General features: G+C 43.3%; 1 protein-coding gene across 1 annotated transcript in view; it reads right to left on the bottom strand.

The window, feature by feature from the left end:
* myo16 (myosin XVI) overlaps nucleotides 1-21,160 on the bottom strand; it is a 541,014-nt gene that overhangs the window by 243,795 nt on the left and 276,059 nt on the right. The window contains exon 16 of the mRNA XM_072264587.1: nucleotides 19,337-19,445. Coding sequence (XP_072120688.1) covers nucleotides 19,337-19,445 — 109 coding nt within the window. The remainder of the gene's footprint in view (nucleotides 1-19,336; nucleotides 19,446-21,160) is intronic.

The raw sequence follows: 21,160 nt of genomic DNA, 5'->3' as shown, positions 1-21,160 counted from the left end.
TGTACGAGGACTCCCAAGTCCCGTTTCATCTCAAAACATTGAGTTCTCTCCCCATTTAAATAATAGTCTGCCCATTTATTCCTTCTACCAAAGTGCATAACCATATATTTTCCGATATTGTATTTAATTTGCCACTTCTTTGCCCATTCTCCCAATCTATCCAAGTCTCTCTGCAAACCCTCTGTTTCCTCAGCACTACCGGCCCCTCCACCTATCTTCGTATTGTCAGCAAACTTAGCCACAGAACCATCTATTCCATAATCCAAATTGTTGATGTACAACGCAAAAAGAAGCGGCCCCAACACTGATCCCTGTGGAAAACCACTGGTAACCGGCAGCCAACCAGAATGGGATCCCTTTATTCCCACTCTCTGTTTCCTGCCAATCAGCCAATGGTCTATCCACGTATGTAACTTTCCCATAATTCCATGGGCTCTTAATCTTGTTAAGTAGCCTCATGTGTGGCACTTCGACCAAGGCCTTCTGAAAATCCAAATATACAACATCCACTGCATCTCCCTTGTCTAGCCTACTGGTAATTTCTTCAAAAAATTGTAATAGGTTTGTCAGGCAGGATTTTCCTTTAAGGAAACCATGCTGATTTCTGCCTATCTAGTCATATGCATTCAGGTATTCCCTAACCTCATCCTTGACAATCGACTCCAACAACTTCCCAACCACCAATGTCAAGCTAACAGGTCTAAAATTTCCTTTTTGCTTCCTTGCCTCCTTCTTAAATAGCGGAGTGACATTTGCAATTTTCCAGTCCTCCGGAGCCATGCCAGAAACTATTGACTTTTATAACCATATAACCATATAACAATTACAGCACGGAGACGGGCCATCTTGGCCCTTCTAGTCCATGCCAAACTCCTACTCTTACCGAGTCCCACCGACCTGCACTCAGCCCATAACCCTCCATTCCCTTCCTGTCCATATATCTATCCAATTTAACTTTAAGCAACAACATCGAACCTGCCTCAACCACTTCTGCTGGAAGCTCATTCCACACAGCCACCACTCTCTGAGTAAAGAAGTTCCCCTTCATGTTACCCCTAAACTTTTGCCCTTTAACTCTCAACTCATGTCCTCTTGTTTGAATCTCCCCGACTCTCAATGGAAAAAGCCTATCCACGTTAACTCTATCAATCCCCCTCATAATTTTAAGAACCTCTATCAAGTCCCCTCTCAACCTTCTACGCTCCAAAGAATAAAGACATAACTTGTTCAACCTTTCTCTGTAACATAGGAGATGAAACTCAGGCAACATTTTAGTAAACCTCCTCTGTACTCTCTCAATTTTATTGACATCTTTCCTATAATTCGGTGACCAGAACTGTACACAATACTCCAAATCTGGCCTTACCAATGCCTTGTACAATTTCAACATTACATCCCAATTCCTACACTCAATGCTCTGATTTATAAAGGGCAACATACCAAAAGCTTTCTTCACCGCTCCATCCACATGAGATTCCACCTTCAGGGAACTATGCACCATTATTCCTAGATCCCTCTGTTCTACAGCATTCTTCAATGCCCTACCATTTACCATGTATGTCCTATTTTGATTAGTCCTACCGAAATGTAGCACCTCACATTTATCAGCATTAAAATCGATCTGCCATCTTTCAGCCCACTCTTCTAACTGGCCTAATTCTCTCTGCAAGCTTTGAAAACCTATTTCACTATCCACAACGCCACCTATCTTAGTATCATCTGCATACTTACTAATACAATTTACCACCCCATCATCCAGATCATTAATGTATATGACAAACAACATTGGACCCAGTACAGATCCCCGAGGCACACCGCTACACATCGTCCTCCAATCTAACACACAGTTATCCACCACTACTCTCTGGCGTCACCCATCCAGCCACTGCTGAATCCATTTTACTACTTCGATATTAATGCCTAACGATTGAACCTTCCTAACTAACCTTCCGTGTGGAACCTTGTCAAAGGCCTTACTAAAGTCCATATAGACAACATCCACCGCTTTACCCTCGTCAACTTTCCGAGTAACCTCATCAAAAATTTCAATAAGATTTGTTAACCATGACCTTCCATGCACAAATCCATGTTGACTGTTCCTAATCAGACCGTGTCTATCCAGATAATTATATATACCATCCCTAAGAATACTTTCCATCACTTTACCCACCACTGACGCCAAACTCACAGGCCAATAATTTCTAGGTTTACTCTTAGAACCCTTTTTAAACAATGGAACCAGATGAGCAATACGCCAATCCTCCGGCACCATCCCCGTTTCTAATGACATTTGAAATATTTCTGTCAGAGCCCTGCTAGTTCCACACTAACTTCCCTCAAGGTCCCAGGGAATATCTTGTCCGGACCCGGAGACTTATCCACTTTTATATTCCTTAAAAGCACCAGTACTTCCTCTTCTTTAATCGTCATACTTTCTGTAACTACCCCTCCTGTTTCCTTTACCTTACACAATTCAATATCCTTCTCCTTAGTGAATACCGAAGAAAAGAAATTGTACAAAATCTCCCCCATCTCTTTTGGCTCCGCACATAGCCATCCACTCTGATTCTCTATGGGACCAATTTTATCCCTCACTATCCTTTTGCTATTTATGTTACTGTAGAAACCATTTGGATTTACCTTCACCTTACTTGCTAAAGCTGCTTCGTATCTTCTTTAAGCTTTTCTAATTTCTTTCTTAAGATTCTTTTTACATTCTTTATATTCCTCAAGCACCTCATTATTCTCCAAGCTGCCTATATTTATTGTAAATCCCTCTCTTTTTCCGACCCAAGTTTCCTATATCCCTTGAAAACCATGGCTCTCTCAAACTTTTAACCTTTCCTTTCAACCTAACAGGAGCATAAAGATCCTGTACCCTCGAAATTTCACCTTTAAATGACCTCCATTTCTCTATTACATCCTTCCCATAAATCAAATTGTCCCAATCCACTCCTTCTAAATCCTTTTGTGTCTCCTCAAAGTTAGCCTTTCTCCAATCAAAAATCTCAACCCTGGGTCCAGTCCTATCCTTCTCCATAATTATATTGAAACTAATGGTATTGTGGTCACTAGACCTGAAGTGCCCTATCTCATTCCCTAACAGGAGATCCAACATTGCCCCTTCTCTAGTTGGTACCTCTATGCATTGCTGCAAAAAACTATCTTGCACATATTTGACAAGCTCCAAACCATCCAGCCCTTTTACAGAATGGGTTTCCCAGTCTATGTGTGGAAAATTAAAATCTCCGACAATCACAACCTTGTGCTTACTACAAATATCTGCTATCTCCTTACAAATTTGCTCCTCAGTTCTTGGTCCCCATTAGGTGGTCTATAATAGACCACTATAAGCGTCACAACACCTTTCTTATTCCTCAATTCCACCCAAGTAGCCTCCCTGGACGAGTCCACTAATCTATCCTGCCAGAGGACCGCTGTTATATTTTCTCTGACAAGCAATGTGACACCTCCCCCTCTTGCCCCTCCTATTCTATCACACCTGAAGCAACGAAATCCTGGAATATTTAGTTGCCAATCACACCCCTCCTGCAACCACGTTTCACTAATAGCTACAACATCATATTTCCAGGTATCAATCCATGCTCTAAGCTCATCCACCTTTCTTACAATGCTCCTAGCATTAAAATAGATGCATTTAAGAAACTCTCCACCTCTTACTCTCTGTTTATCCTTAAAGGAGCAAACAACTTTGTTACCTTTTTCTTCCTTATCCCCTACATCTTTGGTCTGAGTGCTCCTGATCTCTGTCCCCTGCCTATCCTCCCTCACACACTGTCTACTAGCTTTCTCTATTTGTGAACTGACCTCCTCTCTCCTAGTCTCTTTAATTTGATTCCCACACCCCAACCATTCTAGTTTAAAGTCACCTCAGTAGCCCTTGCAAATCTCCCTGCCAGGACATTGGTCCCCCTAGTATTCAAGTGTAACCTGTCCTTTTTGTCCAGGTCACACCTGCGCCAAAAGAGGTCCCAATGATCCAAAAACTTGAATCCCTGCCCCCTGCTTCAATCCCTCAGCCACATATTGATCCTCCACCTCATTGCATTCCTACTCTCACTGTCACATGGCACAGGCAGTAATCCCGAGATTACTACCTTTGCGGTCCTTTTTCTCAACTCCCTTCCTAACTCCCTATATTCTCCTTTCAGGACCTCTCCCCTTTTCCTACCTATGTCATTGGTACCTATATACACCACGACCTCTGGCTCCTCACCCTCCCACTTCAGGATATCTTGGACGTGATCAGAAATATCCCGGACCCTGGCACCAGGGAGGCAAACTACCATCCGGGTCTCTGGACTGCGTCCACAGATTCACCTATCTGACCCCCTTACGATCGAGTCCCCTATTACTACTACCCTCCTCTTCCTTTCCCTACCCTTCTGAGCTACAGGGTCGGACTCTGTGCTGATGGCACGGCCACTGCTGCTTCCCCCAGGTAAGCTGTCCCCCCCAACAATACTTAAACAGGAGTACCTATTGTCACAGCCACTGGGGTACTCTCTATTACCTGACTCTTCCTCTTCCCCCTCCTAGCTGTGACCCACTTTTCTGCCTCCCGTGGCCCTGGTGTGACCACTTGCCTGTAACTCCTCTCTATCAACTCCTCACTCTCCCTGACCAGATGAGGTCATCGAGCTGCAGCTCCAGTTCCCTAACGCGGTCTCTTAGGAGCTGCATCTCGGCACACCTGGCCAGATGTGGACGTCCGGGAGGTGGGGAGACTCCAGGACCTCCCACATCCGGCACTGAGAACAACAAGGTGCCCTCACACTCCTAAATCCCCTCTCCTTAAATAACAAAAAAAAATGAATACCAAACCCTCTTCGCCTTACCCGTTTCTGCAAACCCATTGAGCCAAAGCCCATAAGCCTTCACTCTGCTCCCAGTTCATTCCGCTGCCTGCTGTATAAGGCTGTGTTCCTTTCAAATCTTCCGCGCTTCACTCCCCGACGTCACACACCTGCGCAGTCCCGCCCCTCTGAACACCGATGAAAAAAAATTGAAAAATTCAAAAACGGCTTCCTCCGCAGCCCCGCTCCGATTCTCAGACTTCCTTCTCTGAATTACACCCGAATCAGGATTTCTGTTCCTTTTAAATCTTCCGCGCTTCACTCCCTGATGTCACACGCTTGCGCAGTCCCGTCTCTCTGAACGCCGATGGAAAGAAAATCAAAAAATTCAAAAATGGCTTCCTCCGCACCCTCACTCTGATTCTCAGACTTCCTTCTCCGAATTTTGAAAGATCATTGCTAATGCCTCCGCAATCCCCATAGCTACTTCCTTCAGAACACGAGGGTGCATTTCATCTGGTCTGGGAGATTTATCTACCCTTAGACTATTCAGCTTCCTGAATACTTTCTCTGTCGTAATTGTGACTGTGCATACTTCTCTTCCCTGACACTCTTGAGTGTCCGGTATACTGCTGAAGTCTTCTTCAGTGAAGACTGATGAAAAATACTTGTTCAGTTCCTCCGCCATCTCCTTATCTCCCATTACAATTTCTCCAGCATCATTTTCTATCGGTCCTATATCTACTCTCACCTGTCTTTTACTCTTTATATACTTGAAAAAGCTTACATAGCTTCCTTTCATAGTTAATCTTTTCCCTTTTACTGACCTTCTCAGTTTCCTTTTGTAAACTTTTAAAATCTTCCCAATCCTCTGTCTTCCCACTAATTTTTGCTTCCTTGTATGCCCTCTCCTTTGCTTTAACTTTGGCTTTGACTTCTCTTGTCAGCCACGGTTGCATCCTTTTCCATTCAAAAATTTCTTCTTTTTTGGAATATACCTGTCTTGCACCTTCCTCACTTCTCGCATAAACTCCAGCCACTGCTGCTATGCCATCCCTCCCGCTAGTGTCCCTTTCCAGTCAATTCTGGCCAGTTCCTCTCTCAAGCCACTGTAATTTGCTTTACTCCACTGAAATATCAACACATTGGATCTCGGCTTCTCTTTCTCAAATTTCACAGTGAACTCAATCATGTTATGATCACTGTCTCCTAAGAGTTCCTTCACCTCAATCTCTCTAATCACCTCTGGTTCATTATACAATACCCAATCCAGTACAGCTGATCCCCTAGTGGGCTCAACAACAAGCTGTTCTAAAAAGCCATCTCGTAGACATTCTACAAATTCTCTCTCTTGAGATCCAGTGCTGACCTGATTTTCCCAATCCACTAGCATGTTAAAATCCCCCACAATTATCATAATACTTCCCTTCTGACAAGCCTTTTCTATTTGGCCTCTTTGAATTTCTGTGCATGTCGTTTGGGCTGAAAAATGCAACACAGGCTTTCCAATGAGTGATTGACTCTGTATTGAAAGAGTTAGATTTTATTTTTTTTTACCCAAATGACATTGTTGCCGCCAGTGCATCCAAATCCAAACATGTCCGTACAATTTTCCAGTCTTAAGCCAACACTGGTTGATTATTAACCCTGCCAAATGCCAGTTTGGTTGTCATCCACTATCTTTCTTGGCCATCGCATCTTCACAGAAGGTGCAAAACCCCTCCCATCAAAAGTATCCACTATTATGGATTTCCCACTACCCTGCACTTCTAAAAAAAACTACAGGAGTTTATAGTTATGATAAATTTCTATCACCACTTCATTCTGTGAGTTGCTGAACTTATGCACTTGTATAGTGTGCTTGAAGGCAATACCCCTAATGATGAGCTTGACTGGTCAGTGGACATGACCAGGGCAACTGATGCCACCAAACAAACTCTGTTCAATGCAACCCTACTGACACACCCGCTCCCCAATACATCTATAGCCATTATTCCATGCTTCAGACTATGCTGTGAGTACTGTGCATGAACAGTTGGTTGGAGGTGTGTGGCAGCCACTTAACTTCTTCAGCCGACAGCTCCTCTCCTCCTGCCCCCTCCTAGAAAGGAAGTACATCATGTTTGGCTGTGAGCTTCGTGACCTCTATCTGGCCATTTTCATTTTCTTCTAGTGGGTTGCCATTTCACAGTATTCTTTGATCACAAGCACCTTGTGCATGCGATGATCAAAATACCAGACCTTTGGTTTGCACAACAGCATCGCCAAATGGCCTACTTATCTGAGTTCACAACTGCTATACAACATATCAAGGGGAAAAGTAATTCCAAGGCTGATTGCCTCTCACGACCAGCTGTTGAGGCCATACACAAATGGGTTGACCAAGCTACTTACCCAGGGAACACACATCAAAGTTGCTGGTGAACGCAGCAGGCCAGGCAGCATCTCTAGGAAGAGATACAGTCGACGTTTCGGGTCGAGACCCCTTCGTCAGGACCTTAGTCAGCCAGCAGGGGAAAAAAAGAACCCATCACGTTCAGTGTTACATGCCCACAGTTTGATCATGGGACAGTGGGATGATGTAATAGTTTTGTGAGTGGGATGATGTAATTGTCTCATGACTGTGGGGTGACATTATGTCACATGATGGCATGTTCCCTACAGTATTTAAGGAAGCCGCCAAAGTGTGACGCAGTTTTACTTTCTATTTTAAGGTGCAAACACGTTGTTGCCGGCAGTTTCGCCAATCGCAGCCAGTTTTTGTTTGTTGCACCTTTGTTTTACCTTTACAGTCTAGTGTAAAATGGGGTGTACGGGGTGTCAGGGAGGGGTAGCACCTCTGGTGGGGGAACATGTCGTGTCCTTTTCAGGGCGGTTAGTCCACCTTTGGTCCCCACCTGGCACTCAGCTCTCACCTGTGGCTCCCCATAGCTGTTTGCATGCGACAGCGGCCACAGCCCGGGCAACGGCTTCGACAATCCGGCTAAACCAGGTGAGGGTAGCCGACGGGTCTCAAACCCTCGGTGTGATAAGGAGTTGTCTATCCCAGCATGTGAAGACAGACTCCAGCGGATTGAGCGGACGAGACCTATGGAAGGTCCAACGGTCAAGAAGGCGGTCTCTGCAAGCGTCGTGGAACGTGTAGAGCAGGACAAGACACAGAAGACATCCTGGTCATCTACTGCGCCTAGTCCCATCTCCAGCCGTCTAGACTCTGTCTTGCCACTGGATCCAGATGGGAATTGGGAAGAGAGAGTGAGGCTGACGCTGCGCAACTCTCCCTCACTTAAATCCAAATCACGCGCTAGTCTCAACACCATCATAATGGTGTTGAGGTCCTCATCGACGTCAACGATGGACAAACAACCAACCAACAGTCTAGTATTGGAGAGTGAAGACCTTACCAATGTACGGGAACCCAAAGGATTGGGTAAAGTTAACAACATTCAGTGTTTTGGAAGTAATCGACTGTGTGGAATCAGAATCGTCCAGGAAATTGTGTCATGCATGTTTGAGTTAAACCCCTGCAAGGTCAGTCAGGACAGTTTGTGCAGTGTCCACCCTCCCGAGAGAAAAGGTCAGTTACTTTATGACTTTGGACAAGGCATCACTCAACTGTGATCAGCAAATTCATCATTTTCTTCAGAGGAATTGTTGCTGCAGTAAAGTTTGTCCTTAAAGCCTGTAAAAGTCACTTGGACTTTGGAATTTACCCCTTTTAGAAGTATTTTTAAGTTCGACTGTTTGTTCAAGATAGCCACATAGTGGTTAACTTCTGGTTAAGCTAGTTTGTTTACTTTCCAATGTTTTTGAGTAGGGGTTAATAAATATCGTTGTTTGTTTATAAAACCTGACTCAATTTCATATCCATTGTTGCTGGACACGTGACATCAGGCACTATTGACACCTTTTGAGGTCCCTGAGTGACAGTTTGACCATGTCAATGTGGACCTTGTTGGTCTTCTTTTCCCCTCCCGCAGTTTCATACATCTCCTTACCATGGTGGACCATACCACCAGGTGGCCAGAGGTCATCCTTCTAACATTGACAACAGCTGCACACATGGTTCAGGACCCGGGCTGCTTGGTTTGCCACCCCATCTGATATTTCCCCTGACTGCGATCCCCAATTCATATCAGATATCTGGGCTGTGGTAACCCAGAACCGCAGCATGAGGCTACATCACACCGCAGTGTATCACCCGTAGTCCAAACGCCTATGCAAACTGTTTCACCGCTCCTTAAGGCTGCTCTGAGGACCTCCCTGACGGACATGTGTTGGCATGCTGGGGCTCAGAACAACTCCAAAAGAGGACCTGTCATCATCTTTGGCTGAACTGCTATACAGGCAGCCGTTACAAGTGCCAGATGATTTTACTCCTGACACTATTGACAGCCTGGTCGGCCTCCCAACAGTGTTCCACCCTCCTCAGTAAGTTCATTTCCTTGGCTTCTATTACCATCTTCCACCATTGGGTAGAGCTTCGTGGGTTCCTGTTAACCTACTTCCACCTCGTTTGTTTTCATCAGCCATTATGCACACCAACATCCCCTTAGGCCCTCTTACGATATCCTGTTCCACAATTTGGAATGGAGAGAAAATTTTTTTATCATAGATAAGAAGAGTAAACCTGAATGTATTTTGGTAGGTTGCCTTAAACCAGCCCAGGAAGATTTGGAGAATTCCATTACCATGCCCCTGCCATCACAACATTACCATGAGTGTGTCAACGAACCTTTGGACAAGCCAGAGGCCTCTACTCTTCCTCCACCATTGAACATAGGGCTTGAGCTGGGCAGCTCATCCAAGCTGTGGATAGCCTCACAATACCGGTTTTAGTGAATTCTGTGGAGGCTTTTGCAGGGTAATGTAATTGGTGGAAATGTACATAATTCACAGCCACTGACCGACCTTGAGTTGGGGTTCACTTTAAGAGGCTGGTCTGACTGAATGATGTAATTATGTAAAGTACTTTTACCGCACTTTATGTTCAGTGTTTGGAGTATCATAGATGTGTTGTTATGGTTTTTCTTAAATGTAAAATCCTCCACCATTTTTATTGTGAAAACCTAAACCTTAACAATCTTAATTGCAGCACAAGCTACTGCAAAGCTTAGGCAGCTGTCAACTGAGTCTTTGAGGCCAATTTCCTGCAATGCCCCAGTTGTGCTCTTGCATCATGTGAGCTGACGGACTTCTGCTCAATGTGTGCCAGCAAGCTGTTCTACCTATGACCTCGATAATGTTACTCAACCCAGCCTGGAATGTGGCAGTCTCTCATCAGATCCTGCAGTCTGAAGTCTGATCTTCTATATAAATAGGGAAAGGATGGATTAACAGAGTTAAAGAAAGCATTGATGAGCTTGCTTATTGGCTTATCTGGAATGAGAAGCCACTGCTTCCATTTCTCCTGTCTTTACTTTGCTCTCTATTCATTATTTGCTGTCTGTTCTTTCATATCAAAGAGGTTAGGTATGGAAAAGTTATTTCCCATGATAGGGGGTTCTAGGACAAGAGGGTACGACTTCAGGATTGAAGGACATCTGTTTAGAACTGAGATGCAGAGAAATTACTTTAGTCAGGGGATGGTAAATCTGTGGAATTTGTTACCACAAGCGGCTATGGAAGCCAAGTCATTGGGTGTATTTAAGGCAGAAATTGATAGGTTCTTGATTAACCAGGGCATCATCAAGGCAGGGGAGTGGGGATGACTGGAAGAACTGGATCAACCCATGATTGAATGGTGGAGCAGACTCGATGGTCCGAATGAACTACTTCTGCTCCTGTATCTTATGGTTTTATGCTCTTTCTGTGCTTATTGTTATTCAAGTGGTGGAAAGTTATGCAGCTTGACAACATATTCAAGTGAAAAAGGGAGACCAAGACAAAGAATGTTAGAACATAAACGTAGATCCTATATCTAACCAACACAAGGAAGTAACAATGTGGTGGAGCCTGCAATCTGTGGGAAAGATACACACCATTAGTTAAGTTAGTTGCCCTAACATCGAATAGGAAGAGTACCAGCATGATTTAAGGAAGGTAGAAGTGGATGGGTGAAGGTAGGAGATGAGTGTGGTGAATGGTTTTGGACACATTTGTGAAGTGACAAGTCTCTGTGCATAATGAAAGGAGTGAGAAACACAGGACAAGGAAAACCCAAGGCCTTCTTTGATACCTGGAGAAAGATATCAGATCACCCAGAACTGCAAGGAAACCTAAATTAATATTCTTAATTATTCTTGTCGAATCATTTTTGTGCTACACTCTTGCTATCACTGGACTAGCGTCCTTGGGAAGCTTTTCATACAGACTCAGTGCTTCAACGTTGCTGATGAAGCATTGGTGAAATAAATGAATCTAATCTGCATGCTTAACAAAGTTCGGTGATTCACTCTTTGTGAATGTTCCAATAACCAAGGGCATTGTAAGATCACGGCAAGGTGGATGAGCTACAGGATCGAAATGAAGAAGTGACCGGTTTCATTTGAACTTGGCCCTATGGCTTACAAAATGGTGACTATGAGAAGATTGCATATGCATCAGCTAGATGTTAAAACAATGGGGTTGTGGTAACTGCCCTGCAGCAATTCAGGGAACTGGTGAACGCAGCAGGCCAGGCAGCATCTCTAGGAAGAGGTACAGTCGATGTTTCGGGCCGAGACCCTTCGTCAGGACTAACTGGAAGAAAAGCTAGTGAGAGATTTGAAAGTGGCAGGGGGAGGGGGAGATCCAAAATGATAGGAGAAGACAGGAGGGGGGGAGGGATGGAGGGCAAGGAATATAGTGAGAGGGACAGAGGGAGAAAGAGGACAGAGAAAAAGAATGTGTGTGTATATATATATGTGTGTGTGTGTGTGTGTGTGTGTGTGTGTATGTATGTATATATATATATATAAAATAAATAACAGATGGGGTACGAGGGGGAGGTGGAGCATTAACAGAAGTTAGAGAAGTCAATGTTCACACCCTCAAGTTGGAGTCTACCCAGACGGAATATAAGGTGTTGTTTCTCCAACCTGAGTGTGGCTTACATATCAGAATGGGATGGGACATGGAATTAAAATGTGTGGCCACTGGGAGATCCTGCTTTCTCTGGCAGACAGAGTGTAGGTGTTCAGCGAAATGGTCTCCCAGTTTGCGTCAGGTCTCGCCAATATATAGAAGTCCGCATCGGGAGCACCGGACACAGTATATCACCCCAGCCGACTCACAGGTGAAGTGTCGCCTCACCTGGAAGGACTGTCCGGGGCCCTGACTTCACCTGTGAGTCGGCTGGGGTGATATACTGTGTTCGGTGCTCCCAAGGCGGCCTTCTATATATTGGCGAGACCCAATGCAGACTGGGAGACCGCTTCGCTGAAGGCACTTCACCTGTCGATTGTACCTCTTCCTAGAGATGCTGCCTGGCCTGCTGCGTTCACCAGCAACTTTGATGTGTTTTGCTTGAAATTCCAGCGTCTGCAGATTTCCTCGTGTTTGCATTTTTAAATTCAAGGAACTGTGGGTTTAATAATTTGCACCATTGAAAACAAGTTCAAGGAAGTTTGCAGACCAGATGCTATTACTTAGCATATCAAACATGGTCACAGATAAGGACAATCAATGGTAGGGTAATTTATGCACTCAAAGAGTCAGCTTGCACAATCATCTTGGGCATGGTGGAGGGTTAGGTAGAGCTGAGGAAGCAATACGATTGCATCAGAACTTGGACAAATTGGAAGAATGGGCAAAAAGGTGGCAGATGGAATACAGTGTTGGGAAATGTATGGTAATGCATTTTGGTAAAAGGAACAATAGTGCAGACTATTATCTAAATGGGGAGAAAATTCAAACATCGGAGGTGCAGCGGGACTTAGGAGTCCTCGTGCAAGACTCCTACAAGGTTAATTTAAAGGTTGAGTCTGTGGTAAAGAAGGCAAGTCCAATGTTGGCATTTATTTCAAAGGGAATTGAATATAAAAAGAAGAAGATAATGCTGAAGCTTTATAAGACACTAGTCAGATCGTACTTGGAGTATTGTCAACAGTTTGGGGCCGCTTTCTCAGAAAGGATGTGTTGTCACTGGAGAGAGTTCAGAGGAGGTTCACAAGGATTATTCCAGGAATGAAGAGGTTAACATATGAGGAGCGTTTGGCAACTTTGCCCTGTACTCACTGGAATTTAGAAGAATTTGTGGGTATCTCATTGAAACCTACCAAATGTTGAAAGGACTAGATAAGGTGGATGTAGAGAGGATGTTTCCTCTGGTGGGGGTATCCAGAGTTCGAGGATACAGCCTCAAAATTGAGAGGAGAATTTTTAGGACGGAAGTAAAGAGGAATTTTTTTAGCCAAAGAGTGGTAAATCTATGGAATGCTCTGCCACAGACTGCGGTGGAGGCCAAGTCCATGGTATATTTAAAGTAGAAGTTGATAGATCCCTGATTGGTTGGAGCATCAAGGGATTATGGTGAGGGGCGGGTGCATGGGGTTGAATGGGATCCAGGATCAGCCATGATAAAATGGCGGAGCAGACTTGATGGGCTGAACAGCCTAATTCAGCTGCAATGTATATACATCTCAATGATATAGCTGAGGATTTATTTAGATATGTACCCACTGCTCTTCCACCTATCTTTTATTTTACTGGCAGAGTGAGTGAGAGTTATTTACCATAATGAAGCTATTATTAGACAATGGGATGAATCATCCGAATCAATTAAAGGTCACGCGGGTTGAGCCAATGATGTTTTGCAGAATCCATACCTTTTGAAGTGGTTTGGAACTGGGATTTAAATGTTAATGTACATCCTTGAACGTGCATTACTTCACATGTTATTATTGTTTTGCTCTTTGTTCTAATGGCTGTCTAATATATTTACCCCAGTGTTTTTTAATGATAACTTTAAGAAGGTTTTTGCGTGTTGCATGGCGTTCTAAACGTCTTTTTGGTTGTCCTGTTTGTCTTCATGCCATGATGTTGTGTTTATGTATTATTGATTGCTGTCACATGGCTTGATTTATGTTAAGAAATCAGTTACATTTTTATCAGGTTTCTTTATGCTTTTGTATTAATAATATTTTTAAATATGTCAGTATTTGATATTGCTTTATGTATGTTTACAGTCTATGGTATTTGTTCGTATCTTTATCAGTATTATTGGGTGTAGTCATGAATGCTAGTGTTCCTTTTGCATTATATTCACTCAAACATACAGTACAAACAGTAGTATGATCCTCAGGTTTTTCTGTGGATCAGAAGGGGGGAGACGTTTGCCATGGCTGATTTCAAATATGGAAGAAAATGCCAGACTCGAATGGGTCAAGGACAGTGGAAACAGACAAACCAATCCTCTTTGTTCTTGCGATATGCTTGAGGGACTTAGTTTAGAGATAGTGATGCCCATTTTGTGAGACTGTCCTTGCAGGTCCCACCTCCTACTCCGTGGACTCTGAACTGATTCTTGTTCTGGGATAATCTAATAGAGCAATTGAATGTGGACACAAGGAGCCTCAGAAAATGGCCTGCTAAATCTGAGACCATTCTCAGATAAGTAGCTGTTTATTATGTAAAGTGCAGATTTACCAGACAGGTAATCTCCTTTAAGAAGGTTCTTCAACATAGCTGAAAGCGAGGCAGGACAGGGTGAATCCAAGTCAGGCTGAAACGCAGAGGCATGAGGCATCCTCTACGCAGCATGTTGTTGGCAGATGTCTGGTCGCTGGAGAACAGAATTGAAGACCTGAGGGTAAGGCTGGTGTATCAGAGGCTTTTGAGAGAATATTCAATTGTATGCCTTACTGAAATTTGGCTTTCTTTGGGCTCGCTAGTCCAGCAGTCAAATCAGAAGGATTCTCCATTCATACAATGGAACAAACTGCTGACTCGGTAAAGGCAAAAGAAGGGGTTATATGTTTTATGGTTAACTCTGGTTGGTACTCCGACAAGGCAGCTCTGTCGAATTCATGTTCATCTGACTAATAGTCAAATGCCATCCGTCCTATTTACCTAGGGAGTTCTCTTCCGTAATCCTGACCGCAGTTCACATACCACAAACAGCCAACTATAATTAAGTGCTCGCGATGCTGCATGATGCTGTCTCCCAACAAGAAACAGCCTGTCCCAATACATTTCATATCAAAGTCGGAGATTTCTAGAAAGTGAGTCCATGGATTGCATCTGGACGGGGCAGGGTACCTGGCCGTGTACTGAAGACCTGTGCTGACCAACTGGCTGGTGTGTTCATTGAGCTCATTAACCTCTTGTTTCGGCAGTGTGTGGTACCCACCTGCTTCAAGCAGGCTTCAGCTACGCCAGTGCCCAAGCCTAAGAAGAGCGGTGTGACCTGCCTCAATGATTATCACCTAGTTGCACTTACATCCACAGTGATGAAATGTTTTGAGAGATTGGTGATGAAACATATCGACTCCTGCCTGAGAGGTGACTTGGATCCACCCCAATTTGCTTACTAGAGCAACAGGACCTCAGCAGAAGCCATCTCGTTTGCTCATCACTCAGCTGTGCGATACATCAGGATGCTCTTTATTGACTACAACTGAGCATTCAATATCATCATCCCTGGGGATGCACAGGGGCTCTGGGGCTCCACAGGGGACTGTCTTGTCTCTGTTTCTCTTCACCATTTACACCTCGGACTTCAACTACTGCACAGAGTCTTGTCATCTTCAGAAGTTTTTGGATGACTCTGCCATAGTTGGATGCATCAGCAAGGGAGATGAGGCTGAGTACAGGGCTACGGTAGGAAACTTTGTCACATGGTGTGAGCAGAATTATCTGCAGCTTAATGTGAAAAAGACTAAGGAGCTGGTGGTAGACCTGAGGAGAGCTAAGGTACCGGTGACCCCTGTTTCCATCCGGGGGTCAGTGTGGACATGGTGGAGGATTACAAATACCTGGGGATATGAATTGACAATAAACTGGACTGGTCAAAGAACACTGAGGCTGTCTACAAGAAGGGTCAGAGCCGTCTCTATTTCCTGAGGAGACTGAGGTCCTTTAACATCTGCTGGACGGTGCTGAGGATGTTCTACAAGTCTGTGGTGGCTAGTGCTATCATGTTTGCTGTTGTGAGCTGGGGCAGCAGGCTGAAGGTAGCAGACACCAACAGAATCAACAAACTCATTCGTAAGGCCAGTGATGTTGTGGGGATGGAACTGGACTCTCTGACGGTGGTGTCTGAAAAGAAGATGCTGTCCAGGTTGCATGCCATCTTGGACAATGTCTCCCATCCACTACATAATGTACTGGTTGGGCACAGGAGTACATTCAGCCAGAGACTCATTCCTCCGAGATGCAGCACAGAGCGTCATAGGAAGTCATTCCTGCCTGTGGCCATCAAACTTTACAACTCCTCCCTTGGAGGGTCAGACACCCTGAGCCAATAGGCTGGTCCTGGACTTATTTCCTGGCATAATTTACATATTACTATTTAACTATTTATGGTTTTATTACTATTTATTATTTATGGTGCAACTGTAACGAAAATCAATTTCCCCCGGGATCAATAAAGTATGACTATGACCATGACTATGACTATGACTATGACTAAAACTAATCAATAAGCTCCAAGACCTTGGCCTCAATAATTCCTTGTGTAATTGGATCTTGGATTTCCTCACTTGTAGACCCCAGTCAGTTTGGATTGACAACAACATCTCCTCCACGATCTCCATCAGTACAGGTGCAACACAAAACTGTGTGCTTAGCACTTTGCTCTACTTGCTTGCACTTATTACTGTGTGGCTAAGCACAGCTCCAATGCCATATTCAAGTTTGCTGATGACACCACCGTCGTAGGCTGAATCAAAGGTGATGATAGTTCAGCATATAGGAGGGAGATTGAAAATCTTGCTGAGTGGTATCACAACAATAACCTCTCGCACAATGTCAGCAAGACCAAGGAACTGACTATAGACTTCAGGAAAGTGAAACAAGAGGTTCATGAGCCAGTTCTCATTAGAGGATCAGAGGTGCGGAGGGTTAGCAATTTTAAATTCCTAGGTGGTACTATTTCAGAGGACCTGTCCTGGGCCCAACATCGGTGCAACTGTGAAGAAAGCACAGCAGTGCTTCTACTTCCGTAGGAGTTTGTGAAAATTCAGCATGACATCTAAAAATTCAATGAACTGCTATAGATGTGTAGTGGAGAGTATATTGACTGGCTGCATCACAGCCTGGTACGGAAACACCAATGCGTTTGGATGGAAAATCTTCCAAAAAGTAGTGGATTCAGCCCAATAGATCACAGCTAAGCCCCTCCCAACCATTGAAATCTACTTGAAACGCTGTCGTAGGAAAGCAGTATCCATCATCAGGGACCCCCCACCATTCAGGTCATGCTCTTTTCTCACTGCAGCCATCAGATTTAAGGTGAAAGAGCTTCAGGATTCTCACCACCAGGTTCAGATAGATAGATAGATAGATATACTTTATTGATCACCAGGCTCTTTGAACAAAAGAGGATAACTACACTCAGCTTCACTTGCCCCACCATTGAAATGTTTCCACAACCAATGGACTCACTTTCAAGGACTCTTCATCTCATGTTCTCATTATTTATTGCTATTTATTTATATTTGCATTTGCACAATTTGTTGTCTTCTGCACTCTGGTATCTCTCATTGATCCTGTTATAGTTACTCTTCCACAGATTTGTTGAGTATGTCCACGGGAAAATGAACCTTGGAGTTGCATATGGTGTCATATATGTTCTTTGATAATAAAATTTACTTTCAACTTTAATTGTCTGAGGTGTTGAAAGTGCACCATGGTGTATTTGTCAGTATACATCCCTGTTGACTGAAGGAAGGTCATTGAGTGTTTGCCCTAGCAACAAACACAGTCATTAATTGATTAATGAAAGGAAACGTAAGAATATGTCTGTAAAATCTAAACTTTGGAATGATATCAATGAGAGGACATCTTTTATACATAAGAGGAGATTTCTCCAGCTTGCACACAGATTACATAGACTGCTTGTTTGTGGAAATAAACTGCTATATCAGAATGTGTGTCTGTAAAGGAATCCATCTCATCTTTCAGTACTTTGTCTCACACACACACACACACACACACACACACACACACACACACACACACACACACACACACACACACACACAGACACACACACACAATCCTCCCAGTCCCACCACCATTTCTATGCCATGTAGACAAGCTTAGACGGTGGCCTAATTCGGTTGTATGGGTGACTTCATTTATAAATATTTGGTAAAAGTATTTATTCCAGGTTGCATCTATTTTGGAACATAAGGCACAGAATATAATGTAATCTTGTGATCCACTCTATGAGGCATCACCTATTACTGCAACATTTAAACCCCTGCCACAGTTTAAAGCCAGCTTTCGGAAAACACTTCTGAAAAGAGCAAGTTTTTAAAATTTTAACTCTGCCTATCTAGTGGCTAATGAGTCTTCTGCCCAAAGCCTCAGAATTTTTTATCAGCCAATGTCCTGCCCTGTTCCTGCACATAGTAATCTTAACTTCTTTTTCTGAATAGGGGAGGAAAATTATGCTGGAAGATGGTTTTTCCATAATTATGTGGATTTATTTCAGATTACATCGCTGGTACTCAACTGTTATACTAAGCAACATGTCAATAGTGGAGTCAGTTGTGTCCTGCCTACAAAGCGCACCCTACAGATTCAGGAACCAGAATACAACCAAGTTTGCCCAAACTGGGTTTGACTTGTCCACATGCCAATATTGTAAGATGTGCGAGTCCAATCATCCAGAGCCTCCCAATGCTGGAATAAGGCAGTGAAGCACAGCAAAGCCTCAGTACCAACTGGATCTCAGCTGGCATACCACTGATGAGGCCTGGGCTGCAAGGCTCTGTAAGGGTTGTTCAATGCCTTTCATCTACATTTCACATTGCTTTGCATAACCAAATATACAAATATTGTTATGTTTTAAAATAAATGTGCATTATTAAAATGCTTTAACCATGAATATAAAATAAGTAAGAATATGAAATTGATCTTATGTTTTCCTTTTTAACTCCATGTCAGGAGTTCCGATTCAAATTGCTTTAATTCAGATCTGGCTGAGGTAAGGTCACACAGATTGATTCTGCAGCCTAATGGGAAATCCAGAATGTCCCATTTATGCTGTGGATCACGATTGAATCCAATAGTTTGAACGGAATGGAAGACCCTCTGTCATTCAGCACTTCCTGGACTTAATGTAAGGTTTCTTATGTTCAGAGTACACCTACCTGTGAACAACTGATAAGCAGTGCTTCCCTTCTGAACTGCTGGCCACAACCAGTTCCTTTACAGCTGATAAATCATTGTCCTTGCCTTGTAAGTTTTGTCCCAGAAGGGTAAGGAAACGGCATAATACAGGGAGTTGGAAATGTCTCAATCTTCCCATACAGCTGTGCTTATTGTCTCAAATTTGTTCAGAACTTGTTAGAAGGAATAGAGAAATATTTGCAAATCTCCTGCAAGACCTACCCTGATATTATGGATCATAACTTGATAACTCATCTTACCAGACTGTTGAAACCAAGAGTACTCAAGGCTTGCTTTACAACAAAAAAATTGTCCCTGTTTCTCGCTGCCTCAGATGGTGTTGACTCTTGTTCATCTTGGTTCATATATCTGTGAATAAAATAGCAAAGGGCTCTGAATGAATCACCTGGTAAAAACTGATGTTTGGTTGCTATTGCACTTTAGAAAGGGATACAAGGGAAACTACTCCCCCAACTGGTCAGTGCAAACCAATTACAAGAGCATAGACATTTGATATACAGTATGTTCTGATTATCTTACCTTTTGTCTAAACTGCACTTAATAGGTTGACTGGGCTGATGCCAGTTACAATAAAGATGGAGCAAATGATTAGTGTTATGGAGTTGTCCAGTACTGAACCAGGCCCTTCAGGCCATCAAGTCCATGCCAACCTTTTTGTCCATCTCTCTAATCCCATTTGTCTGCATTAGGAGTATATCCTTCTGTGCCTGTCTAAAGCCTCAGAGTAATTCAAATTGAATCCACCATCTCCTCAGATATCAAAAACTCTGTGTAAAAAGAATCTCCTCAAATTCCCTTTAAAATTTCTTCCCCTCACTTGAAATTTCTTGTTTTTGATACCCCATACAAAAAAAGATGTTGATTATCTTTCCTATACTTTCATCAGTTCACCCCTCCTTCTCTTCACTCCAAGGAAACAAAAAAGCCCAGTTTATCTGATCTCTTCCCATAATGAAATTCCTGCAATCCAGGCAACCTTCTGTTGAATTACATTTCCACTCTCCCCAGCACCATCACATTCTTCCAAAACCTGTGTCAACCAGAACTGCACCCAGTACTCCATGTCTAGCCCAACTCGCAGTTGTTGCAGGAAGTAAAATTCAATTTAGGCACAGAAGTTTTTGCTGCCTAACATTTTAACTTCAAGTATCTGGTCCAGCTTTAGGTTTACATAGAAAAGTCTGATGTTGGATGAATCAAAGTGAGACTCTCCTTAACTTCACCAACTGCTGGTGGAACCCATACACATTGGGTTCACGTGAAACGCCTCCACCCTCAGAGAATACTTTAGATTAAACTGCTAGTAAAAGGTTCAGAACATTCCTCCTTCTTAATTTATCTCTGTGATTTTTATAAATGATTTGGATAAGGATGTAAAAGAGTAGGTTAGTAAAATTGAAGATGACATGAAGTTGGCAGTGTTATGAATAGCGTAGAAGGTTGTCCTAGGTTACAACAGGATATTGATAGTGTGCAGAGCTGGGCTGATAAGTAGCAGATGGAGATCAGTATGGAAAAGTCTGAAACAATTCACATTGGAAGGTCAAACGTGAGAGCAGAATACAAGATTAATGACAGGATTCTCTAGCAATGTGGAGGAACAGAGGGTCATTCAGGTTCACGTCCATAGATCCCTCAAAGTTCTGTTCAAGTTGATAGGGTGGTGAAGATGATGAATGGCATGTTGGCCTTTATTACTGGGGTAATGAATTCTAGAACTGTGAGGTAACGTTGCAACTCTAAAACTCTGGGTAGACCATATATTGTGTTCAGTTCTAGTCACCTCATCTCTTCCCATAATGAAATTCCTGCAATCCAGGAAGGTGTGGAAGCTTTTGAGATGGTGCAGAAGAAATTTCCCAAAATAATACCTGGATTAGAAAACACATCTTAGGACAACAGGATGAGCAAGCTAGGACTTTTCTCTTGAGAGAAAAAGAGGATGACAGGTGACTTGTTAGAGGTGTACAAGATAATAAGAGGCATAGATCAAGTGGACAGCCAGAGACATTTCCTAGGGTGGAAATGGCTAATGCAAGGGGGGGATAACCTTAAAGTGTTGG

Source organism: Mobula birostris, chromosome 7 (assembly GCF_030028105.1).
Source record: "Mobula birostris isolate sMobBir1 chromosome 7, sMobBir1.hap1, whole genome shotgun sequence".
In the NCBI taxonomy this organism is placed as follows: Eukaryota; Metazoa; Chordata; class Chondrichthyes; order Myliobatiformes; family Myliobatidae; genus Mobula; species Mobula birostris.
Note: the sequence above shows the minus strand (reverse complement) of the source record. Positions and strands in the feature narration are given on the sequence as shown.